This window comes from Trematomus bernacchii, unplaced genomic scaffold (genome assembly GCF_902827165.1).
Source record: "Trematomus bernacchii unplaced genomic scaffold, fTreBer1.1, whole genome shotgun sequence".
NCBI classification, from domain to species: domain Eukaryota; kingdom Metazoa; phylum Chordata; class Actinopteri; order Perciformes; family Nototheniidae; genus Trematomus; species Trematomus bernacchii.
This window is the reverse complement of record NW_022987821.1, coordinates 2,215,350-2,241,775: the sequence shown is the minus strand read 5'-3', so window position 1 is coordinate 2,241,775 and position 26,426 is coordinate 2,215,350. Positions and strand designations below refer to the sequence as shown.

The 26,426-nt window shown below is 42.2% G+C and overlaps 2 protein-coding genes across 7 annotated transcripts in view; one reads left to right on the top strand and one right to left on the bottom strand.

The window, feature by feature from the left end:
* The first annotated feature begins 1,337 nt into the window (after positions 1-1,337).
* On the top strand, positions 1,338-6,852 carry LOC117498964 (sorcin-like). The gene is made up of 8 exons (XM_034151180.1): positions 1,338-1,504; positions 3,892-4,005; positions 4,365-4,434; positions 5,091-5,119; positions 5,289-5,436; positions 5,578-5,691; positions 5,811-5,869; positions 6,106-6,852. The coding sequence occupies exons 1-8, from the start codon at positions 1,481-1,483 to the stop codon at positions 6,130-6,132; spliced, it is 585 nt and encodes a 194-aa protein (XP_034007071.1). The 5' UTR covers positions 1,338-1,480; the 3' UTR covers positions 6,133-6,852.
* Positions 6,853-9,076: 2,224 nt separating this feature from the next.
* The window catches only part of kcnh7 (potassium channel, voltage gated eag related subfamily H, member 7), a 50,297-nt gene continuing 32,947 nt past the window's right edge, over positions 9,077-26,426 (bottom strand). For 2 of the 6 annotated variants that reach the window (XM_034151176.1, XM_034151177.1), the window contains 10 exons: positions 25,295-25,526; positions 24,889-25,056; positions 24,292-24,491; positions 22,297-22,549; positions 20,304-20,503; positions 19,483-19,567; positions 17,322-17,561; positions 10,704-10,854; positions 9,465-9,654; positions 9,077-9,335 (listed from right to left, as the gene is read on the bottom strand). In XM_034151176.1, the coding sequence (XP_034007067.1) occupies positions 9,078-9,335; positions 9,465-9,654; positions 10,704-10,854; positions 17,322-17,561; positions 19,483-19,567; positions 20,304-20,503; positions 22,297-22,549; positions 24,292-24,491; positions 24,889-25,056; positions 25,295-25,526 (1,977 nt within the window). In that variant the 3' untranslated portion in view covers position 9,077. Of the gene's footprint in view, positions 9,655-10,703; positions 10,855-17,321; positions 17,562-19,482; positions 19,568-20,303; positions 20,504-22,296; positions 22,550-24,285; positions 24,492-24,888; positions 25,057-25,294; positions 25,527-26,426 lie in introns of those variants that run through there. The other 4 variants (XM_034151174.1, XM_034151175.1, XM_034151173.1 and 1 more) reach the window with 3 other exon arrangements.

Genomic DNA, 26,426 nt, shown 5'->3' with positions numbered 1-26,426 from the left:
GCCGTCTCTCGCGTTTGCTTGGTCAAATCAGCAGCTCTTCATTTTTGAGTGCGCGATTAATCGCGCCTTTACGGTAATTGCCGAGAAGCGGCACTGAGGCTAGTAGTACAAGAGTAAAATAATGCATGTTTTTTCTGCTTTATTTGCGATACAAATAATTTGTACCATAAGTTCTTAATAAAACTGACACTGTTTGACTCAGTCCTAGTTTGACTGGTACCAACAATAAAATGAAGTACTTTTACCGTGTACTTTTTGGGTAATAATCCCCTCCTGAGAACAAAATCATGCCACTTCTGCTATATTTGATGAGGGATAAAATGATTTTTAACCATAAGTTGTTAATAACATGTGTACTGTTGGACTCAGTACTTGTTAGACTACTACGACAATTACAATGAGGTACTTTTACTGTGTACTTTTTGATTAATACTCGGTCAAACCAAACTCCCGTCCTGAGTACAATACAGTACTCTATGAACTATGAATTATTGTACTCAGCCACCGTACCATATAACCCAACACACTTTTTCTTTTATCTATTCACAGCACATTTCTTCTGAGTTTTACTGAACGGTGAAAGATATGGCTCATCTAATCACCTTGTAACTTCTGGTTTGTTTATTTCACAGTTGACTTTCTTTCACATCATACATGTTCTGTGTGCATTTCCTATTTAGTTTAGCTCTTTCCTTCAAGGTTTATAAAGCAGAGACCAGATACATATAAAGGGAGTAGGTTATACCCATAAAGTTCAGCTGATTATTATGATTTTACATTTTATGCAATTTTTTGTTCCTTTTCATTTAGTTTTTTTTATGTATACTGTATTCATTTTCCAATTGCAAATCACAATGAGTTGCCTCTATTTAAAAGTTGCTAAACTAATTAACTGTCATTGCATTAACTTTAGAAATAAAGTACATGTTTGTGGACAAAACATCTCAAAAGCATCTAGTGGTGACATGAAGCCATGCATGACAGTTACATATTTAGTGAAGAACAATTTAGTGAGAAGTTGGGAAATATTGGAAAAGTGGAGACTCTTAACTTTAAAATCAACCAGAAGCGTAACTCAATTTACCAAAAATTACATTAAGGGGAAAAGTGTTTAACAGCTTGATGAATGTATCTTTTTCAAATGTATTACTTGTTTTTTACTCGTGTTCTTCCTTTTAATCTTTAATTTTCAAACCATTTTGTCTGTCGTTTTAGAGTAAATGAAATGTACGAGGATTACCTAAACGCAGCCCATTAAACAATTGATGGGCGGGTCTTCTTCCACTGCTCCTCGCTTATTGGTTATCTCCCCCCGTCAGTCAACTAACTTCCGCCAGCTCTCTGCAGCTCGGATGTGATGTAGCAACTGCTCAGACGTATTGGAAGCTACTACCGTGTATTCACAGAAACCCTTGCATACCGTCGGCGTCACTCCACTATTAAGATATCAAACTTGCTACAGTTTTTCCTATTTCACCAAATGGCTAATCCTGGATACGTTGTGGTGAGTTAATGATATGTTATCGTATTGTTATACTATTAACCCTCCTGTTATCCTTGGGGTCAATTTGACCGCATTCAATGTTTAACGTATCTAAAAAGATGGTTCACATAATGTTTTTTGCTTAGTATTTCATGACTTTTCCTAATTTAGTGAGGACTAATGGGTAAACATCAAATGAACATGAAGATCTTTTTTAAATGTCCTGTACGCACTTTGTACGCATCAGTGTTCCTTGGTGTCAATGTGACCCCAGGCTGTTTTAGTAGTATCAAACATATAAAAATGTCAACATTTTACACATATTTGTATGGATTGTGTAGGATTATATTGAGGTGACTATTACATGCAAATGTATCATTGTAAAAAAAAAAAATACCCTCTGCTTTAGTTATTGGTCCTTTAACAACATCAAAAAGGTCTTACTTTAACATTTTATTTCAATCAGTTTTATGGTGATTTATATATTTTTCGATAGTCACATACAGTAATAGGAATTCTGGATGCAAAGGGGTCTGTGGGGGGGGGGGAGGTTGGGGTAATGTTTTATTTAAATGGTTATTTAGGTAGTCAACTAAGACACCTAAAGCACCAGAGACATACATTTTGGTTAACATTTGGAATATGATCATTGTCTTGAGTTTTAAACCACTGGGGTCAAATTGACCCCAGTGGATAAAGGGTGTAAGGTACATCTGAGGATAACAGGAGGGTTAAAAGCAGACAGTGTGGAGGCCTGTCTGATATGCAGGGGCAGATCATTCCACATTGTGGGAGCCGCTACAGAGAAGCAACGGTCCCCTCTGGCTTAGGTTAGTGCTAGATCGTATACCTCCTGGGTTTTAGGCGTCAGAAGTGACGTAATCTTGGATGAGAAGTCGGCAACTTTTGCAGCAACTGACTGCACATCTGGTAGTAAAAGTAGACACATTTAATTTAATTTTGCATGGGCTCTTTGCGACTCTGGAGTCCTGCAGGAATCCGGAGGACAGCGAACAGGAGTGAGAGGGAGCACACTCCTAAAATATCTCCCCCTTTTATTTTTTTTAAATAAACCTCGTACTGTGTGTGTCACTGTAATCCGAAATCAAACGCACTCAGTGGCTTTCTGAGTGTTAAATCCCATCTGTGCTTTTCTTCTTGTGAGATGTCATTTTTTAAATATTGGTAATAGCCTGCTGTCCTCCAAAGTTATGAATTCTCAAAATATAATATTTATGATATTTTTGTGGAAAGATTATGTATTCATGCTCGTCTCTTGACCTGGGTGGCAGGTTACGTCACTTCCGCCTAAAACCCAGGTATACGATCTAGCACTAACCCTCTAGGCTTAGACCTGGTTCTTGGCACATTCAGGAGCAGTTGATCAGCTGACCTGAGAGGGCGGTTGGGCGGTTGGGCGGTTGGGCGGTTGGGGTGTAGCAGAAAGCTCAGAAAGATATGGTGGGGCCATGCCCTTTAGGGATTTAAAAGTAAATAAAAGGATTTTGAAATGAATCCTAAAATGTATTGGCAGCCAATGGAGCAAAGCCAAAATGGTGGAAATATGCTCATATTTTCGTGTTCCAGTTAAAAGCCTTGCTGCTGCATTTTGCACCAGCTGCAGATGAGCAAGGGAGGACCCACTGACCCCCATGTTAAAGGAGTTACAGTAATCCAGACGAGTGGTGACGAAGGCGTGGATTACTGTCTCAAACTGCTGTCTGGGGAGAAAGGGTTTTATTTTTGCTAGCTGCCTAAGGTGATAAAAGCTCGTTTTTACCACAGATTTAATCTGACTCTCAAGTTTTAGTTCGGGGTTCACCAAAAACAATTAATTCCGTTTTTCCTTCATTTAGTTTTAGGAAGTTGCACGCCATCCAGGCCTTTATGTCCTCAAGACACTTTAACAGTGGGCTAATTGAGTAACCCTCCTTCTGTTTAGTGTTTTTAATTTTCTCAATTAAACTAGAAAAATGGGACTCAAGACACCTCCTTTTAAACTTTGTATATTAAACTAAAAATCGCTTTTATCTACGTCTAAGTGTGGAATGCAGTGACTCCTCAGTTTTGATGAATAGGGGTTAGAAGCTTATTGTTCCTCAGCCAATAGCAGGCCTCCAGAGTGACAGTCAGGCAGGCATCACTTCACGTTGATACCTGCAGTCAGTGAATGTAACACTGGCATGCTTTATATATTACAAGCACAACAAGATATCACATTTCCCAAACTGTTGTCAAAATCAATGAATTGCTATTTAAAAAAGTCTTTATATGTGAGTTATATAATAATAAGTAACCATTGAAAGTGAAAAAAATATGTGGTAGTTGTATCCTGTTTTCTACATTTGAATAAACACTTTGAGAGTCTTTAATGACACCCACCCTGGTCTCTGATGTGTCCCCATCAGGGATGGAATGCCAACTATGAAAGAGCACTTCGAAGCTTGCACGACGCCCGAGTCCAAGCCCAAGCTGATGCTCATAACCCGATGTGGGGTTTCTTCACCGCCATTGCAGGCCAGGTTAGTGTGGAGGAACTCGCACTCTTCACTTCTCGGAACCTCACAGGAGAGCACACAGTACACGTAGCCTATATAAAAGGCAGAGTTTTACCAAAGGCTAGCTTTCACTTTCATATTGAAGTGTGGTCACAAAGAGGACATTCTCTGCAGACATATCAGGTTTCATGAATCGGTTCAGTTACTATGAAGTTAAGAGGAAGCAGGGCTCTGTTTGAACTTGATTTCACTCTCTTTCAGTAATGAATGACTCACTACACTACCTTATCTAAAGTGGTCCTTTGGAAGACTGCAATATTTAAAATGCCTACATAAAAGTAAAACTATAATTTGTCCCCCCCCCCAACCCCTGCTGTGTTCAGGACGGAGAGGTGGATGCAGACGAGCTGCAGAGGTGTCTCACCCAGGGTGGATTCACCGGATCCTACTCTCGTAAGTCCACGACTCCTTCCACAAGAGAGACTGCCTCAGACAATATGAGTTCTTAGTTGTTTTACATCATGCATTTAACAAATGAGCAGAGGCCGTACTCGCAAACTTAGAGGGCTTTAAAACACTAACAAAATGCCTAATAGGTCTTTATATCAAGTGATGTATTTCTCTGGAGGGGAAGTGTCAAACCACTATTATCTCCTCTGTGATTGGTTGACAGCTGACAGTCTCTTTCAGTGCATGTGAAAAATGAATATTCATTAGTATAAAGGAGAAGGAAGTGGTAGTTCACGAAATATGTGAGTATAAGTTGCAGATTACATACATGACGTAAAGTGAAGAGTATCTGAGTTCAATATTTGTGTTTTTTGGTGGCATAAGAGCTCACCAAGAAAATATTATTAGCAATATTATTATACTGCCTTTCATGAATAAAGACTAACAGTTAAAGACTGTAATGGATATTACTGTGAGATTGAGAAAGTACACAGAGTTGAATACAAGCACAGCCTTTTTAACAGCATATGACTGATTCATTAATCAGGGAAAACAGATTTCGCCGTCAGCAGATGGATTAATTAGCACTAAAGTTAAGTGTGAAAACATGGACTTTAAACCTAGATTTACTAATTTTCCCCTTTATTTTCTCTTTACAGCATTCAACCTGGAGACTGCAATGATGGATGTATCCTAACTTTAATACCAATGAGTCCCTCAGGTGCTCCTATTGTCCACTCACACTCACCATGGAAGTATATGTACAGTAGGCGTGGTGTTTGTCCTTGAACCGGGTTAACCAGCTGTTTCTATACCTGTGGGTCAGCAGTTATGAATCTTAACCCGAGTGTGTGCAGCGGGACTCCACGAGGAAGATGGGCTTGAACGAGTTCAAGGACCTGTTCGCGGCTCTGAACCTCTGGAAGCAGACATTTGTGATGTTCGACCGGGACAGGAGCGGCACTGTGGAGCCGCAGAAGATGGCGCTGGTCATCAACGCTATGGGTGAGGCTGAAGCATGAGGGAGGTTTATTGGGAGAGGTGTATGACACTTAATGAAGAAAAAAATGACTTAAAAGCCCAGACAAAATGCACTTGGATTCTGCGTTTTTAGGCCTGATATTAATCTTCTTCTGTGTTCCTCAGGGTTCATTCTCAGCCCTCAGGCTCAGAATGTGATCATCAAGCGCTACAACAAAGGAGGGAGGATCTACTTCGACGACTACGTGGCCTGCTGCATCAAACTGCATGCTCTCACAGGTACACACATCTAGAGATGATGTGACACGTTCCACTGAACACACTGCTGTCCAGATGTTTAATGTGGACTGAGCGTGAAATGTGTTTATTGACGCTGATGTTTCCTGTTCCTGGTGCAGAGAACTTCAAAAGGAAAGACACCATGCAGCATGAAGCCGTCTCCTTCCAGTACGATGACGTGAGTCCTGTGTCCTGTGGAGATATCACTGCATCACATAGCTTAAGTCCAGATGTTTCAACTCATAGCCTGCTGCCTACTGATTGAAGAATTGAATTTGGCTCCACCTGACCTTTATTCTTTAGTTCCATGTAGCTGCCGCTTACCTGCATATGAAACGGCTCAGAGCAGCTTCAAACACCATATCCTGTTGAGGTGCTGAGGTTAATTCCATCTCTCTTTCTTTCTGTCACCAGTTCATCCTGTGCACGATGGGCATCTAAGGCGGCACCGACCAATCAGAGGAGGAGTCTGGATCACTGCCTCATGGGAATGCAAAGGGAGGCCAGTATTTTTGACTGAGCTGCAACAGGAAAGTACTCATGCTTGTAACGCTTGCTGTTTAGTCTTGTAAGTCACACAGGGACGTGCTGAATCAGGCGCATATATAAATCTATATAAAGCCAGTATGTATTCACATTAGAGGGAATTAGAATAATTTATAACTCATTTAAAAAAATCTTCGATTGGATGCCAGAGTGATGCTGGATGTGTCGACCTGTGAGACACCTAATGTGCCATTATAATCTGAATGTACGCTAATATATGAAACTCGCTTCTAGAGAGCCTTGTCAGGCAGCATCATGATTAATGATGAAATATTAGCAGCATTTACACAAAACATGTTCATATGCCTTTACACTGAACTTGATATGGTTATGGTTTTATTAGAGCTTTCTCCTTTCTTGCCATATTTTTTATTTCTGTTTTTTTATATAAGTTTAGATTAGCTTGATGTGAAAGTTGATAACGAGCCAAAGTGACTGTGATAACTGTTATAATGCTAGTGAGATAAAGCCTGAGATTAGTGCAGCTTCACACTTTGTTTTGAATGTTTCCCTACAAACACAGCTGGTTGTACTTTTTAAAGATGCCCTGCACACTCCTAATGCCATAGTTCAGATCATATTTTGTTACCCACAATAAACACTTTCTAATCAGTATGCATTCTGTTTATTCATTTATACAATTGCGCATTTTTTTCCCAGTCTATTTACATGATATTTCATTTATTTAAATATAGTTAAGAACAGAAACATTCAAATGAGCTGTTAAGTGTTGCATTGTATAAAATACAGTGGCAAACATTTAAAAAAATGCATAAAAACAATTGTGAACAGCACTAAGTATTTCAAAAGGGACATTGTTATCCAGTACAGCAAGTTTTCTAATCTGTGCAAAAGTTAGCAAATCCCATGGAAAAGTGTTCAGGACGCGTGGAGTCTATCGGCGTCAGCAACCTTTGTTCTACATCTGTGCTCGAGAAAGAAAGATGGAGGACACCCTGCTGGAGCATCCGTGTGGTTTCTCTTTTCCTAAATAAGGTTTCCCCGGGTTTTAACAAAGTAAAGAGTTGGGTTGAAGAAGTAGAAATGATATGATGTGCAATATGAATGTTTCATGCAGCCTAAAGCCCGTCACTGAAGTGTTGCTTGCTACATTGAGAGGCTGTACATTGCATTCATCTTCTTCCCTTCTGCACTCCAAAGCCTTCCCCTCAACATCTCGGGGGAAACAATAAGGTCATAGAAAAATAATGGCAAATGAAACTTTGTTTTAGAAAAATAGGTCGAAGCGTTATTTCTAAATCTCCTTCCAAATGTCATAAACAGTTTGAGACCTTGTTATAATTGAGTGCAGTCTCCATGCAATACATGAGCTTGTGTGAGAGTGTGTGGTTAGGAAATGACTAATTCATTTTCCTCATGCACCCTAACGTGGTTCCTTTAAATGTGGCGCTGTTGCACCGGGTCGCCGTCGTGTGTCAAGGCTAGAGCAGGCGTTTAAAGCTAAGGCTAGTGAAGGCGGCCCGAAAACATGGACAACTATTTTCTCTTTTTTTTGTCCTTTTCTCCTGGTTTTTATCTAGGAAATTGTACTTTTTAAGAAGACAATGGAAGACCTAAAGCATGCAACTGAAAACTATCACGTGGGATCGTCAGAGTTCACTCAGGGTGTGAAGGAGATTCAAGATGTCACTTCCTGTCGGTTAGCATATGAAGGAGAAATGACAGTGTATTAGGGTGTCTTTGGGTCAAAAATAAAGAACATTATAGAGAAAACACATGGATATTCTCTGAGTTTTAAGTGGTTCATTAACAAGAGAACACTTACAAATATCAAATATTTTCTCTTAATAATTTGCAAGAAAGTTTAAATATTTTCTAACAGATTTAAGTCCCTACTTCACTGAAAACAACTTCACATTGCACACCACAGCTTTGCAAAGTGAAGGTTTACCCCCTGTTCTCCAGATTCATATCTTTCAAATTCATTCATTTCCAGCTACAATGGCCCTAATAGTAATGTAAAGAAACACCCGCAGACCGCTGACCCTTACAAGTCCAGAGTGAACTGCAAACCCCCCACAGCCATGCTTCTGTTATATTGATAGGATTCAGGTGGTTATATGGTAAATATGTGTTTTTAAATCTAATAATTCAAGCATTCAATATGTTGTCTGAAACATGTGAAGGAACATAACTGCAGCTGAAAGAGGCTCTTTACTTTGTTCACGTGTGAAATGATCTCCAGAGCGGATTCGTCTCTAGAGATATGAGATCGTTATTGATCTCAAAGACTGACATGTGTGTGTGGTTGTGGGATGTCTGCGCAGCCTCACACACTGCGCTGTGTATTCTCAGCGTTGTGGTGGAATCAGGCATGCTAAATATAGCGGCAGATCTCTGCGTGGACGTTTTGGAGCTGCTGATAGAAAGATCAGAGCCTGTGGAAATGCCTCGGGAAGATTTTCATGTAGCTGATTCCCTGGGGGGGGGGGAGGAGCGTTAGAAAAGAGGTGACAGCTACAGAGGTCCTGGAGGGAGTCAGAGTGAGGAACATGCCACAGGAAGAAAAGCAACCGTCAGGACGTAAAACATGCATATCTGTTTTAGAAAAAGCACATCAGGTGCCTCGTGTTGCTGGCAGTGTTCTATAAAGTATGTACACGGTGGATGATGACTTTACACGTGGTAATAATATAGTGTATAAATACCTCTGTATAAATTGTCTTTATACATTTAAATCAGAGAGGGGCGGGGGAGAGAGTCCGTAAAAGTAATGGAAGAAAGTCTACAGTTGCCTTTGCATATACAGTCTCTTTCTTAGACCCTGAGACAAGCTTGAGAGGAGAGGTGCAGGGGGGGGGGGGGGGGGGGGGGGGGGGCTAGTTTCCTGGGAGCCCCGGGTCAGACACAGGCCGCTGCAGTGCTGACGGTGCTGAGCCCACTTCAGGCAGGGAGGCTTGTCGGCCTGACGGCAGCCTCTGGTGGGGGGGGGGCTCCACAGAGCTGTCCTGTGTGTGTCTCTGCTCCGAGACCCAGTCTGTCTCCAGCAGGGAGGCCACGCCCCCGTCTGGAAGAGCGTCGGGTCGCAGGAGCACCGGGGAGCCGTCTGTGGATCTGTTCGGGGTCTTCTCCGGGCTCTGGAGGAGAAACACAGCGTGAAGACGGATCAGAGTGAGCACACTGTTCAAACCAATGCCCTTACAGGCTTTCAATATTTGCAATATATGCGTTTTTTTCCTTAATGTCTTGAATCTGTGGTTTATTACCTGAGGCCGGGGCGGAGCAGGGTCCAGGCTGAACTCCGCCTGCAGGGCCGACACCGGCTGCACCCTGATGGCCGGCCTCTGGTACTCCGGGCTGGAGGTGACGGTGCTGTAGGCGGGGGGCCCGGACGTGGTCTGCCTCTGGAGGAGGTGCAGGATGGCCTGGATGTCTGAGGTCATCTGGGACTCCAGTCTGACAGGAACACATGGAATCAAATCACACAAAGGTATGTGGTTCATCACATATGGAGGATGTATCACTCACATAAATACAGGAAGTGTTTAATGCACCATGCAGTTATGTAAAGGAGCAGTGTGACATCACTCAGAATCAACATGCATGGTGAGGACTAAAGAATATTTAATATACATCATCAGGTTTTTCATCATATTGGAAAAATGTGACAATGTCAAATGTACATACTGTATGTCTTTGCTACTATGGGATGGAGGTGGTGGTGGTGGTCAATACTGATACTAAACACTAGAGGGAGACTCAGCCTCACATGGGGGTTAGTATGGAGGATTATACTAGCATGAGTCTGAAGTATTCACACCCTTTACTTGAGTAACATACATTATTACAAGTTGAATAACTGCAAGTATTTTATCAAAGGAAAAATAACTTAAATATAAGTTACTGCAGCAACAAAACAGACGAGGATACGACAGTAAAGTGAAGTTTGTGTTCTGTTTTGCAGGTACCAGGAAATGGAGCACCTGCACCGTTTCATCACCCAGAGTTACATCATGGCGTCTCTGAGGGGGTGAATCACCTTTCCTCCACACATTCCTTTTTACAGCAGCAAACACAGGATGGAGAGGGAGAGTGGGGGAAGCCTGTTTGCTCTTTAGAGCTGTACTGTGATGCAGTGCACCGAGTGTGACTGGTGGGGGAACTCTCTGAGCCATGTTCCCTCCATCAGTGAACATCATCTCCCCAAACTGTGCAACTCCTCCACCCCTCCTCACATGAGGACGTCCACTGTCTATGCAATGTGTCTGCATAGACAGTGTGCCCCCACTCACACACTCTGTGTATTTGTTGGTGCGATAGAGATGTCATAATTAAAGTGTTTGTTGATAGTTATGTGTGTATCCTGATATGATATGATTAAAGAAAATATCCATAGAGGCGTTATATAAAAAAGGCCTGATGCTGTGTGTCCTTGGGTGTTTTCTTGTGAAGTGGAGGTATTGTGTTTTCCACCAACAACATGCGGCCCCCCCCCCGCCCCCCACCTGTTGAGGTGCTGCTGCAGCAGGTCCAGCCGTTGCTCCACCTCTCCGTAGGTGAGGTCTGTGTCGCTGTCCTCCTCCCCCGCTGCTACCTCCCGACACGGGGCGGACTCCTCGACGGGACGCTGACGCACCCACTCCTCTGTGTGGAGCTCTGGGGGAGAGACATGTTTGCAAACACACACACACAGACACACACACACACACACACGGGGGGAATGTGTTATTAGAGCATTGCCTCAGGGGAAGCATCTTCCTGTGTGGTGCCCTATCATCATTAGCTTCACTAAGCGCCTCCTGGATCCTCACATCCTACAGAGGAGAACACACATCTGACCCTGGCTGACAGTCACAGCCTCAGTGGGGTTTTGGCCTCCTTTTCAGACACAATTGGCATTTCCTGTGTGTTGTTCCCTCCATGCTGTTTATACAAATCAATATCCCTCTGAGCTTTGCTCTGGCAGAAATCCTCTTACAGCTGCAATAGCTGATTTATGAAATATGGATATGAAATCACTTTCCCCATCTCAGTGTAGAATCACACTGATTGGAAGTTGCTCTGTGTGTTTGCACAAGTGAGGATTTTATTGCAAAAAGATATACATATATATTTTCCACATACTACACCTCTTTTGGCCAAGGAATCCAGATGTGTTGATGTCATTTTTTTAAGTTGTTTAAATGCAATAATATACAAGAGACAATAAATTCTATAATCCAGTGTCCTGCCAGTTTTTAATGTGTGTGTGTGTGTGTATGGAGGACGGAACATGACTTAAGTATAAATAAATAATTAAATAAATGTGTAAATAAATACAGGAATAAATACAGAAATAAATAAATGTTGAAATAAATACACAAATAAATAAATAAAAGAATAAATAAATATGGAAATAAATACACCAATGTATAAATAAATAAAACAGAACACACGTTATTGTATATCTTTCATATATTTCTACATTCACTCGACATACATACATTTATTTATTTATGTGTCCGTATGCTAATGAGGTGGGCGGTCCTAACCTCAGTCTGAAGCAGGATTGGTTACAGGAGTGTGTGATCATTTCTGGCAGAGGGCTATTCTAACGCCTGGCTAACCGCGCTGATTCGAATGCAGGAGCTTTACTGTTTAGCCCTTATCTTTATACATCCATGGTTTATCCACAGTTGTAAGGATTATTTATGCTCACAGGAATAAACCACAGCCTTGCCAGGTTGAGCTGAGGTTTTGGGTTTGATCCCCATGAGGTGCATAGATTTTTGGAAGTTTAACACCCATAGTGCAGAATTAGATTACCGAACAAAAAATGTTGTCCCAGGTCAAATGGCTCACTGGGATAAAACACTGCCTTGAAGACTGGAGGTTGTGGGTTCAATCTTCTTTATTTGCACTGGTTTTCAGGTAAAACATCCAAAATGGTGTGAAAAAAGCCTAGAGAAGAGTTTTTCATTTTAAAATGTTGGTTGCACAATTGTATGACATACTTACAAGGATAGTTTTATTGGATGCACTGCACAATAGCTTGTTCTATTTCCTTTTTTACATTTTCATTGTGACATAATCTACCAAACAACCTAAGACTTTCACAAATGAAATAGCTCAGTGGGATACAAAGCTGCTCAGGTGAGCAGGAGTCTTGGGTTTGATCCTCATGAGGTCCATGCATTTTCTAAGTCTAACCATCCAAAGTAGAGAATGAATTTACCAAATGAGATGTAACAGTCACTGGTCAAGTGGCTCAGAGGGATAGAGCACAGACTGTGAGACTGAAGGTTGTGGGTTTGAAGATTTTCAGGTGCAGTAATCTTTAAGGTCCAAAATCCCAAATGAACAGGCCATAAGCTCTACGAAACATTAATGCCTCAGGACAGGTGGCGCAGAAGGATAGGAGACAGGTTAGAAAGTATGAGGTTGTGTGTTCGAGTCCTTGTGAGCTACGGTGATTTTTAAAGTGCTTTACTCAAAATGAAGAAGATAAATGCGCCCGGAGCACAGGTCTTCATGTACATGTGTTGGTGGCCGGATTGGGTCTGTTCTTGGCATTAAGGCGCCCGTGTCGAGTTCAGGTCTGCTGCTTAGCATGTACGGGGTTCGAGACTCGGAGTAGCTGAGTTAGGCATAGTAGATGAGGCAGGTAGTTCATAGTAAGTGAGGCAGGTAGTGCACATATATTCACATTTTAAACTCCACTACGATTCCCCCTAACCCCAACCCCTTAGCCCAACCCATTCGCCTAACCTTACCCCGGCCAATCAAAGTCTGCTCATATCCACTTTTCACAACAAAAAAAATAAATCAATTTTTGTTGTGCAGAAAGCATACTTTGAAAAATCTCACAAATGTCAAAATCACAAAACAACCTCCGAATGACACGTTGTTTGGCACCGTTGGATGCGGAATTGCGAAACATTGGGGGGGTGTATTCACATAGGGGGGGGGGCGTAAAACCAGTCCCGAAGCCATCGGAGCTTCCTGTCAAGAGTTATTCAAGGAAAACCGATTTGCCTCAAACTCGGTGGGCACCTTCAGGGGGGCCTGAAGGCAAATCGGTTTTCCTTGAATAACTCTTGACAGGAAGCTCCGATGGCTTCGGGACTGGTTTTACGCCCCCCCCCTATGTGAATACACCCCCCAATGTTTCGCAATTCCGCATCCAACGGTGCCAAACAACGTGTCATTCGGAGGTTGTTTTGTGATTTTGACATTTGTGAGATTTTTCAAAGTATGCTTTCTGCACAACAAAAATTGGGCAGAAGCCATACTTTGTCCGAATGACACGTTTTTGGCACTGGCAGATGCGGAATTGCAAAACACGGGGGGGAGTCTCTTCTTTTGGGGGGGGGGGGCGTAAAACCAGTCCCGAAGCCATCGGAGCTTCCTGTCAAGAGTTATTCAAGGAAAACCGATTTGCCTCAAACTCGGTGGGCACCTTCAGGGGGGCCTGAAGGCAAATCGGTTTTCCTTGAATAACTCCTGACAGGAAGCTCCGATTGCTTCGGGACTGGTTTTACGCCCCCCCCCCCCCAAAAGAAGAGATTCCCCCCCGTGTTTTGCAATTCCGCATCTGCCAGTGCCAAAAACGTGTCATTCGGACAAAGTATGGCTTCTGCCCAATTTTTGTTGTGCAGAAAGCATACTTTGAAAAATCTCACAAATGTCAAAATCACAAAACAACCTCCGAATGACACGTTGTTTGGCACCGTTGGATGCGGAATTGCGAAACATTGGGGGGGTGTATTCACATAGGGGGGGGGCGTAAAACCAGTCCCGAAGCCATCGGAGCTTCCTGTCAAGAGTTATTCAAGGAAAACCGATTTGCCTTCAGGCCCCCCTGAAGGTGCCCACCGAGTTTGAGGCAAATCGGTTTTCCTTGAATAACTCCTGACAGGAAGCTCCGATGGCTTCGGGACTGGTTTTACGCCCCCCCCCTATGTCAAGACACCCCCCAATGTTTCGCAATTCCGCATCCAACGGTGCCAAACAACGTGTCATTCGGAGGTTGTTTTGTGATTTTGACATTTGTGAGATTTTTCAAAGTATGCTTTCTGCACAACAAAAATTGATTTATTTTTTTTGTTGTGAAAAGTGGATATGAGCAGACTTTGATTGGCCGGGGTAAGGTTAGGCGAATGGGTTGGGGTAAGGGTTTGGGGTTAGGGGGAATCGTAGTGGAGTTTAAAATGTGAATATATGTGCACTACCTGCCTCACTTACTATGACAATCTTGAAAACTATCTTCTTCATTTTGAGTAAAGCACTTTAAAAATCACCGTAGCTCACGAGGACTCAAACACACAACCTCATACTTTCTAACCTGTCTCCTATCCCTCTGCGCCATCTGACCTGAGGCATTAATGTTTCGTAGAGCTTATGGCCTGTTCATTTGGGATTTTGGACCCTAAAGATTACTGCACCTGAAAATCTTCAAACCCACAACCTTCAGTCTCACAGTCTGTGCTCTATCCCTCTGAGCCACTTGACCAGTGACTGTTACATCTCATTTGGTAAATTCATTCTCTACTTTGGATGGTTAGACTTAGAAAATGAATGTACCTCATGAGGATGTATGTCATACAATTGTGCCACCAACATTTTAAAATGAAAAACTCTTCTCTGCTTTTTTCACACCATTTTGGATGTTTTACCTGAAAACCAGTGCAAATAAAGAAGATTGAACCAAGAACCTCCAGTCTTCAAGGCAGTGTTTTATCCCAGTCAGCCATTTGCACTGGCCCAAATGTGTTGCGTTTAGTAATATAATTCTACACTTTGGGTCTTGGACTCCAGAAAATCCATGCACCCTAACCCTAACCCTAACCCTAACCCTAACCCTAACCCAATCAGCCACCAACTCACGTACATGAAGATCTGTTCTCCGGGCGCATTTATCTTCTTCATTTGGAGTAAAGCACTTTAAAATGTGTATTTGGATTGATGGACTTTAAGAAATGCCCCTCACAAGGATCGAACTAACAACCAACAGCTTTCGGGGCAATGTTGTATCTCTCTGAGCCATTTGTTCTGGCTCTTCTCCATTTCATTTTATAATCTAATTCTTCACTTTGGGTGTTGGCTTTCAAAAATCACTGCACCTCACGAGGATCGAACCTAAGACTTTGGAGTTGGTGAACAGTTGTCTATCACTCAGAGCTATTCGAGCTGTGAAGCCTTCTATCGTTTGGGAGGAGTAATAAGGATTGAACTTGGGTCCTCTTGTCTTCAGTCCTTTATCATATCACTTTGAGCTATGTGACTTAAGATATTTTTTCAGTCTCATTTTAAACTAATTCGTCAAGGTTGGATGTTGGACTTCAAGAAATCAACGAGGTGTTAAGCTGTCGTTTTGTACAGCTTGTGAAACAAAGAACAGGTGCAAAAAATGTCAGAGTATAGTATGTCTGAAATAATGTAGTATATTCTTAAATATACAGTGATAAATGGACTTGTTTGCCATACTGTAAATAAGTCAGACTGTGGAAACGCAGACGTGTGCGTTAGCTCGACAAGAAGCAGCAGACAGTGGGTGAGAGTGGGGATTTCTCGCAAAGCTTGTCGGGGATCTCCCTCCCAGATGCAGCTCTTTGTGAGGGCCGCTCAGAGAAGCCTGCAGTAAACGCTGAAATCGACAGGAGGCTTTCATCCCTACTGCTGTGTTTCATTTTCATCTGAATAAATAATAACCAGTTATCTCTCAGATTTCCTTAAAAAGATTACAATCTGACCACACAGTTGTGCCAACATCATGATTTAACCTCCTGTAAATCCTTTCTTTGGTCATGACCTACGATGAAAAGGCGTGACCCTGGATATAATCCTCTTATGTTTTATTACTGAGTGGGTTTTAGGTTTCACCATAATGACTCATAATCCCTGTTTGGATTTTTAATAGGTGTGACATTCCTCTGCTGGGGCTAACGGGATTTTTTTCTAAATTTAATTCTGAGCCAATTACCATTCTGCAGTACAACTTTAAAGGACAAGCAAGCAAGAAAATCATCGTCTGTTTAAACAAGACAGTGATTCGCTTAATATGCAACCTTTCCCCGTGGACTCACCACTGCACTGCACTTACACCCTTTAACACCCTGACTTTGGAGGGCTACCTAAGTGCACAGAACAAACAACTGTGCCACCAACACAAATGCGAGAGGATCTGTTCTCTTCGTGTATCCGTCTTTTCATTTTGGGTTGTTGGACTTAAAAAATGACTGCACCTCACAAGGCTTGAACTCACAACCTCAAATCTCCTGCCATGTCTCACAACTCTCTTTCATAGTGGTTTTGAATTTATATTTATATATATATTTATATTTAAAAAAAGGATGCGCCTCATAAGGATTGAACTATCGACCTATAGCTTTCTAGGCAATGTTCTATGTCTCTGAGCCATTTGTTCTGGCTCAGCTGCATTTGCTCTAATTCACACCTTCTGTCTTCACCCCCTGTGTTATGTCTGTCTTTACTTCCTGTAACTGGGTTTCCCCTCCTGATTCTGGGTGTTTCTCAATGTCGAGGACGCTTCCTTGGTAGGACATGTCCCTCCGAGTCAGGTCTTTCAGAGAGGAATGGGACAGGCTAGCAAGTGTGCAGGTGTGCGTCATATGAGAGGCCCCGCCTTAAATTTTCCACCAAAGATTTTGGAAATTGGTCCGTGCGCAAAGCATTGTGGGGATTTTAAGACCGCGGAGGATACACTGGTGCATCCTCGAAATTTCCCGCAACGAAGGATTCAGTCCTCGGTAGAATTCCAAGGATCCTGGACAATGGAACAGTCCTTCGGTGGGATTCGATGACGTAGTATCCTTGAAATAGTGGCTCTGGAGGAGCCTTCCTCGACATTGAGAAACACCCTCTGTTCACCTGGAGCCCTTATTTTTTCCTGCCCTGTATAATAAAATACAATAGATGGATTCAAAATGGTCTCCTTTGTATTAATTGCTGGAAATCCTTTCTTTTTGTGTGTTTGGGTGAAAATAGAACTTTTGTTGAGGGATAAACATTGTATTAGAATGACAGGGAAGTACAAATACTTTTTAAGCTGCTTCCTTCTCCCAAAATAAACCTGTGGGTAAAAAATAAAAGTAAGAAAATACGGCGGATGTTTTTATCATCACCTTTATACGCCTGGGTCTGCGTGTTGTCTGCAGCCTGTGCTTCTGCACTCAGCCCGAGGGCCGCGCTGTGGTCCCTAACCACCGGGTAGCCCAGTACACCAGAACACAAGGGCCTCTGCTCCTCCTCTTCCTCCCTGCCTTCCTCGTCCTCCTCGTCCTCCCTCTCCTCGGCGGACTCTCTCCTCTCCCCGGCTGCTGGGGGGGCGTAGATCTTCCTCCCTTGCTCCTTGTTGTGGGAGCCTACGGGGAGAATTGATAATCAGGAAATCTGCTGGGGGAACAGTGACTCTGCTGGGACTTCCTCTGGGAGGGCACTTTAGTCTCATTACCTTCCGACAACAGGTAGCTATTGTTCTGCTTCAGGGTTGAACTGAGGACAAACAATGTTAAACGCAGATCTATTAAACTACTTAGAATAAATCCTGCCGCTCTAAATGTGTGTTTACAAGTATGATGCTCAGTAAATGAATAATGCTCTGACATCTTCACAGCTGATGGATGGATCTGCAGGCTGCTGGACTGTGAAATGGACTGTTAGGTACATTCTCCATCTGGGAGATGGTGCTACTGTATTCAGACGGACTGTAACCATGGTGACCAATTGGATTTTCCTGAATCGAAGCCAAACTGCTGAGTGGAGGCTCTGTCTCCACGTCCCAATTCTCCAGGCAGTTACAAGTCAAATTAACCTCGAACACACTGTACACAAACTGCTTTACAGATACTGTGTTCTTTAAAAGTGCAGGGACGCTGCTGTGTTATCTATAGTAGAACTCGTCTGAAGAATACACAGGGGCTCAAAAAGCAGGGTTCATTTTGAAATAAGGAGCCTTATAAACAACATGTATGGAAGTAAAGTGATCTCATTTCCAGCACCAAATAATTATGTATTTTAGCCTCTGAATTTAATTGTTCAAACTTTCAACAACACATATACTTTTCAATATTCATGACTTCAGAATCAAAACTTCACATTAGAAAATATATAAATACATTCTATGTATAAATATATTCAAGTTTATCAAATGTTATTAGATAGTTAGATGTTTTGAGGTTGGATTGTATGAATTGAGTACCAGCAGGAAGCAACACTGTGTACTGCTGTGAATGGGGGCAGCATAAAACATATTTTAAACATCCTAAGGAAAGGAAAACAAATATTTGGTTTAAAGTATGCTGTATAAAGAATATTTGACCACTTCACCCTGCAGTCAGACAGCCCTTTATGACAGGGAACTAAAACTCTGACCAAAGCCACCAGACTCCTTTGTCAAAACACATCATTTGACTTCCTGTCCTCCTCCAAACTGATGGTGTACCATTAACTGAAGGTAATACATTGATGTACGTTCACTTAAAATAAATAAATAATGCTACTTAAGTTTTTACCTTGGTGTACTTTTTTCACTTTAATCTGCACTGTTGCTGCTGTAATGCCATAATTCCCTCTTTAGAATCTATACTTTAAAATGAGTGATTCTTACAGTATGTGTCCACAGCTGCTTCACACTCCTTCAGGTTATTAAATCCCTGCAGCCATCTGAAGGCAGCTGGACTCATGTGTTGATGAATCTGCAGCTTCTGATTGGAGAAATGCCTCCACAGAGCACAGGGCCATTATGCACAGCTGTCCACGGGGTTTACTTTCATTAACTCAGGTGCAAACCACACCAGGCTCCTGTAGCAGGACCATAAATCAACATCTTGAGTGTCATGTCGATGATTGTTCCAACGCATCCTATCCAACTTACAATAAAACCTGATTTCATGTTTAATTCCTAAAATGTGTTGGAAGACATCCCAGATACAATCACAGCATAGGAGTCTTAACAGAGGTAAACTTGCTTTTACTGTTATTTTATTGTAAAACACAACATGGATTAATACATTTTACTTTATATCATTTGACCTGCGTTTATGCCTAAGAGCAAGTATTTAAAAAAAATATGTATGATAAAATGTATTTTATAATATTGTGTGCAACCATAAACAGTGAACATATAATACGATTTAGCATTGTTGTTTACCTTTAAGTATTATTTAATTGATTTAAAAAAGTAAAACTGCTATTTACTAAAGTCAATTAGTTATTATTTGACCATGTATTAATGAGAGTTATTACAAAGTGTTACCCAGGAGTGATGTTGATTCTCAGGCTCACCTGTGGAGCTTTTCCTCTTGTAGGACACTCGTCTCCGACACTCGTTGTCCTCCATATTAGAGTCAGCTGCTTGGAGGCCTGTCGCCTGTAAAGGGACAATGTCTGATCAGGAGCACGTTAAATATAACGACACATACTTATGCACATGTGTAGGGACATAAATATATGTTCTGTGTCTGCATAGGGAAATAAATAACTAGCCAAAGTCACCTCTACTCCTACTTCTACAATAACAACCTAACAGACTTAAATGTGCCAAACTTTCTTCATTTCATATTTGTTAGTAAGGAACACAAACTGCTTCCACGTTTGTTGGAGCACCATCCTGTTTTTAATGAATCCTACCAGAACCTTCTCTTATGCCTGCCTGTCTACTTTACACAAAGTGAACTCCTCGCTCCGTTTTAAGATAATTAAAACATCTGACAAATGTGTGTTCATGTTCATGCCTCAGGCCTAACACATCCTTCCACTTCACCCATTTCATCATAATTACAGTCTACTCTACATCATGTCCACCCCACCCTGATACTCTCTATCTCTCTTTTCTAGCAGAGAAGAACATGTCTAAATTGGCTCTTGTACTTTCCTTCCCACGACCATGAGCCCTAAAGAGAATTATTAACAAAGCCTTTCATCCAATTGAAATGGACATGACAGGGATATGGTACATGGAAATTATTGTTCAATTCAAGTAAATCTTCTCTACTAGGATTGTACAGTCAATTGCAAAGATTGATTTTACATAAAAGCCTCCAATCCACTTCACTGCCTCCTTGAGTGTTATAATCAGAGACAAGAATTGACCGCCATGCTATAACCTTTTCATCACGGAGGTCAAAGGTCAGCTCCAGGTTTTTGAGGAATTGGTCTGCGAACTCTGGATACATGTCGAGCACCTCCAGGATCTCCTCCCTCTGGATGGTGTGGAGGTCGCAGTAGCTCAGCGCCCGCACGTCTGCACAGGATTTCCCCGACTTGGAGAACAGATGGATCATCTCGCCAAAAATGTCGTTCTTACCTGGGGGGGGGGGTTAGCAATAAAAAAAAAAGGTTACTGACTACTCATAGATAATCATATAGTGTTGCAGTGATGATGTAATTTTGTCGGCCGACCCAAAAGTTGCTAGCCTTCTAGTGACAAAAAGCAATGTTTTTTGTCAAATGGATTTTGGAAACTTGCAGAAAATAAGCTGGAATCAATCCTGCCCTAAGCTCTTCTCTCTTCTCCGTCTATTCTTGGCTTCTTAAGTAACAACACCTATAGGTGCTAGGAGATGATGTAGTTGGACAGTATGTAGGACAGTATTTGATGACCTATAAGGAGACGCGGCACCTGGCAGAGGAGCGTGAGTATGTTAAAGAGGCGAAAGGGTTTCACAGTCATCTAAAAAAGGATTTACACAATGTGTCCACTTGGAAGTCACACAGGCCAAACATTCCTGCCTCTGTTTAGTGTGTAATGACCTACATGAAATGGTCATGGGGTTTACAGTGCGTGCTGGAGTGCAGTATCTGTCAGGTCGGGGATCATCTATCTAACAAAGTATTTTCTACTCTTTAATACTGACCACTTTGGCGTTTCATAAAGAACGGCTCTGCATATAAATACATATTTGATCAGGTCTTATAAATTAGGAAATCTTCACACACTGCTATGTATTTAGATAGTTGGCAGAGGGTCACGATTATCATGCTCAAAGCATTGTCACATGGAATACTTACTACAACTGGAGTATTGTGAAAATTGAATAATGAGCAGTTCCATTGTTGTACTACAGAAAATGTGCAGAGTAAGGTGTGACCTACAACTTCCACATCCATGCTACTCGATCATCATGACCCTATTATGTCACGGCTTTTCGCCAAACCTTATTGGCTGCATGACAAGTCATTAAAAGGAAACTAATGAATGAAAGGCTTGGAAAGAATTTCCTGCAGGCTGCGGAAAGCTGGATGCGTTTTGATTTTCACACATTTTGATGTCGATATTCATTGGCACCTGTTCTCAACCACTGCATGCCACCACAGTGACAACCATGTGACACCCTCACTTACTTCCTCTCTCCCTCTGTCACTCCACTTTACCTCTCTTCCTCTTCTTTCCCTCTCTTTTCTTGTATTTTCTTCTCTCCGCCCACAGCTCTCCATCCATCCCTGCTTCCATCACCATCCATCTCTATTTGAAAGCAATCATGCTCTCTCTTTTTTCCTCCACACAGATCCTCTGTTCCCCTCGTCCCACCTTGTGTCCTCCCCCACTCTTCCCTGTCCTCTCCCTTCATCTGAGGCACGACTGTGAGGCGGCAAGCAATCACAGTGTTCTTTGAAGTGACTTATTACAACATACCCACTAGGGATCACAGCTTCCAACTATCACAGCACAACGAAGCCATCTTCATTTTGTTGGCACATCTCGGTCTGCTCTAATGGAGGTGAGTTCAGGCAAAGCTAGCAAGGCTCATGAAAGAACTTCTGTGTTGTTAGTGGAAGGGCTTCTGAGTAACGTACTGGCTCAACAACAGCATTGGCTGGGCTAATTAGAAGTGTGTCTGTGTATAGGATTGCTGAATGAATGTCACTTAGTGTATTCATTACTCAGCATTGGTATTCCTTCCATCCTGCAGACTGACAAACTGCTGGATGCTTTTTGAAATATCTGTGCGTACCAAGAATACCTAGCTTACAGTAGCTGAATTCACAGATGTATGGTAGATATAATGCCAGGGCCAAAAGGCATGGACACACGTATTAATGAGACAGAAGAAAATATACTAACTACTGAGTCATAGTGAAAGTGTACAGTAGACCCACCTAGGATGGCCACCACGACGTCATCTTTGAGGATTTCGATGGAGCCGCGGGACACAAAGTAAAGCGCAGTAAGCACATCTCCACTGTGGACGAGCGTGTCTCCAGGGGGGGCATGGGTGGTCTTGAACCTCATGGCCAGGGCCCGGAGGCAGCCCTTTGTGGCTCCGTGGAACGCCTTACAGCCCTCCAGGAGGTTCTTGTTGAGGTGGAGGCAGATATCGGCCTGCAGGCACTCTGGGAAACCCTTCAGGACCTGTGGGTGAAACACGGGTCGAAGCGGACACGGTTATGTCATGTGGAAGAAGATATTATTCTTAAGAAAACGTCTTTTAAAAGCTTTGGTGCGCAGGGATTTATAATGTGTGTTGAATTGTGGTTTTGGGGTGAAGTTGCAGGTCAAATCTTTCCAGAGAAATGTGATACAATTGCCACTTGTGTTCTTTCCTTCTTCTCAAAACCTAACATACACTGCAGGGGAAATCGTCTTTCAACACAGTGTGGTATGTGTAAGACCAAAAGGCAACACTGTTCAATCTTGTCTCAAATAATGAATATTGAAAAAAAACCCTCAATACTCTGACCCATGATCCGGTATTGGTTAACAAACAGAAATAATACATTTTCCAAGTTAGCCAAGGAGTACCTCAAGATATTTTGGAAGGATTATTGCCAGGTGTTATTTAATTAGATTAATTCTGACGTTAATCTTGAAACTCAACATTTCTTTAAATGTTAATAAGATTTAAAAAACAATTCACATGTGGCTCTAATCCTCTTCTATATAAAATGAATCTATTTCTATACATTTATTTTTTTGTGAGGATATAAAAATAGACTTATAATACACTTACCCCTTTAAGACAAGGATACAGTGACCACTGACAAAACAGCTAATGATCCCCGGACAACGAGAACTGACTGAAAAGGACACTTTCTTTACAAACTTTAACACCATAACAGACACTGATAGGTGAGGAGAGGGGCTTCGAGGACACATAAGGGATATCCAAAACACAAAACACATTATCTTTTTCATTTACACATGAAATACAATGTGCTCGTGACAAGAGAACAGAAAAACAAATGTCGCCTCAACTGTTTCTCTGGCTCGGACAGGCTTTTACTGTATTTCAAAAACAAAATTACGGTAGATTTGGAAAGGAAAGACTGAACAACATTTGGCAAGCGCAGGTGCCACCGCGGAGCGTGCCGCCAAGCCTCCCACAGTGGGAGGGAAGGCTGGCAGCGCCCGGCGAGGCTGTGCCCACTCTCACAGGCGTGATTCACTCTGTCTCTGGTACCAGATGAATATCATGGGGTTGTGTTTGAATACATGCAAAGGGGACCTCGAGGCAAGCCACGTGCATGTCTACCGACAATAATGTGGCCTGTGTGAAACTTTAGTGTGTTGTCTGCAGCATGCAAACGTTGATACTGTCAATCTATGATGCAGGCTCACAGCTACTGTTTACAGTATGTGTTAATGTATGTACAGATAACACACTGAGGGAACAATTACATGCGTGTTGGGACAATAAATACTAATATTAACACTGTAATGCTATGTTTCTTTTCAAAAAATGTAACATTTGAATACTAGTATCAAACACAGCTAGATGAGCTAGAGGAACACTCATTTCAACATTAGTTGTGTTAACACATGTACCTCCTGCTCTTACCAGAGTGGTGGGGTCATTCCATTAGACATGAGGCAGACATGGAAAAGACAAACTTATATAAGTACCTTGAACAGTATCATGATGAGCAAAGTCACTGTAGCAGTAACTGAGGCTAAGGCTGAACAGTATAATCATGATGAATCATCTCACTATGTCAGTGACATAGCGGGATTGCTTCACGATGGGCTAAAAGCATTTTCCGACAAGATATTGAACACTCATGATATTGGAAAGCAGCAGAAGAAAGGAACAACACATTATAATTTGTTACCATTGTGAAAATGCTAAGTAAAAGGCAAACACAGTCCTCTCATACCATGTTCATGTCGATGCCGTTGGTGTATGTCCAGGCGTGTTGGAAGTACTCCTCCAGCCTCTGCCTCAGGGGGTTTGGGATCTGGTGGAAGCGGATGAATTCTTTGACACGTAGCATCTGCAGGTGATACCTGGCCGTACCTGAGTACAACCTCTGGATGATGGCGGACACGTTCCCAAAGATGCTGGCGTACATTAGAGCTGGGAGAGAAGCCATACAGGTGACAGTTGAGCTGGTGGCTAAAGATGCACATACAGTTCCCCCTACTTCCTCTCTTAATACCGCACAAACCATGTTCCTGCTGCCACATGACTTCCTGTGTGTAACATTATCTCAAGGAAAGACCTACCTGGTGTTATGTAAACATTTTCACGCACTGGGAATGCAATACATATTACCAGGGGTGATGGTAGTACATTTAAAACACACCTTAAGCCTAGCCCTAAACCCTATTTTCAAAATGAACATGTTTAATTTTTGCGTATTTAGCTACAAAAATTACAGTTTGAGGCTTCCTCAATAAAACCCTAATTCCAGGGGGGTTCTGTTCTAACAGGATTAAAATACTACATGTACTGGGACTCAGCTGTCACTCACATCCGATGAGCATGACGCAGATGGAGAAGATCTTCTCAGAGTTGGTGTTGGGGGAGACGTTCCCAAAGCCCACGCTTGTCAGACTGCTGAAGGTGAAGTAGAGAGCGGTGACGTACTTATCTTTGATGGAGGGGCCTGAGCTGGGGTCACTGTAGTTGTATTTCTTCCCTACAATATGGAAAATTAAACAGTACATACACATTTGTCCACATTTGTGTTTGACAGCAAAGTATAAATGAATATCTGAAAATAATAACCTTTCTTCTTTCTCATTATAATGAGTAACAGGATCTTTCTTTTTCATCACAAAGCCACTTTTTCATCATATTATTTTCTTTTACAGGTGGAAATGAGCCTCTTTACTAACCCACTTAGTTTCAAATTCAAACAAAACAAGGAAGTTCACCTATGGACACCCCTAGGTTGTCCAGCCAGCCAATCTTGTGCTCCAGGTAAGGCTTCTCCACGTTTCCAATGGCGTACCAGATGCAGGCCAGCCAATGGGCGATGAGGGCAAAGATGCACATGAGCAGCATGAGCACGGCAGCTCCGTACTCTGAGTACCGGTCCAGCTTACGCGCCACTCGCACCAGCCGCAGGAGGCGGGCCGTCTTCAGCAGGCCGATCAGAGTGGTGGTCTGCGGGTGGGAAACATAGAAGTTCAGGATTTAAATGTCATGAGTCAATGTGTAAATGTGCTAATATGTGTGTTGTCCCTCAGGCTTTTTGGCCCTCTTGCCCACCATACCTACACACAGAGTTTTTGGATTGTGGGCTTTTCCTCGCCGACTTATGTGTAGGACTCATACATCTGTTTACAGTCTACATATTCAGGTATTCATTTATTATAACTATAGTATAGACTGTATTTCATTCCACTTACAGTATATCTGAACTCAATCACAAGTTATATCCAGTCAACATGTGTTAATGTGACAGTTTTGTTGTCCTATTAAGGCAAATTCCAACTTTTGAAACGAGACCAGGGAGTTGTGGTGCGTTATCAACATGTGTGCGACAGTAAGTGATGTCACTTCAAACTGATACCACCCTTTCCCAGCTATCAAAGTGAACACGTTGTTCGTCTCCTCTCGGTGTCAAGAGTTGGGGTCAGGGTCGGCTCAGCTTAGAGATTCAGAAACATGTGTAGTTTAGGAATGCTTAATGTCATTCACACACCACCAAGACTAGACAGTGGATCATTCCTGCTGCTGTGGACACCTCTTCAAGGTCTCAGCGTTCCTCAGTGTCAACACAACTTCCCTGAATAGGACATGTCTGCAAAAACACACTTATTTGGCTGATGATGAAGCCAAATTAGGCATCAAAACATTAATGTCAGCAGATGGAACTAGTAGAAATAGTAGGAATAGAATGAAAGTATTGTATTGTATTCACTCATACAAAAACAGATTTGCATACATTAAAACGTCTACACACAATGCCTTCTGATGCGTTTAATTTAAAGCACTTTAATCCTCCCGTCTCAAATTTTTAGCCTGACTAAATGCCTGCACAGACTTTGGGAGGGGAGTTTT

Excerpts from the sequence above, each read along its gene's own strand:
- LOC117498964 (XM_034151180.1), top strand. The coding sequence starts at position 1,481 with ATGGCTAATCCTGGATACGTTGTG. Across the intron at positions 1,505-3,891 it reads CTAATCCTGGATACGTTGTG|GGATGGAATGCCAACTATGA; the intron begins GTGAGTTAATGA and ends TGTCCCCATCAG. Across the intron at positions 5,120-5,288 it reads TGGAGACTGCAATGATGGAT|CGGGACTCCACGAGGAAGAT; the intron begins GTATCCTAACTT and ends GAGTGTGTGCAG.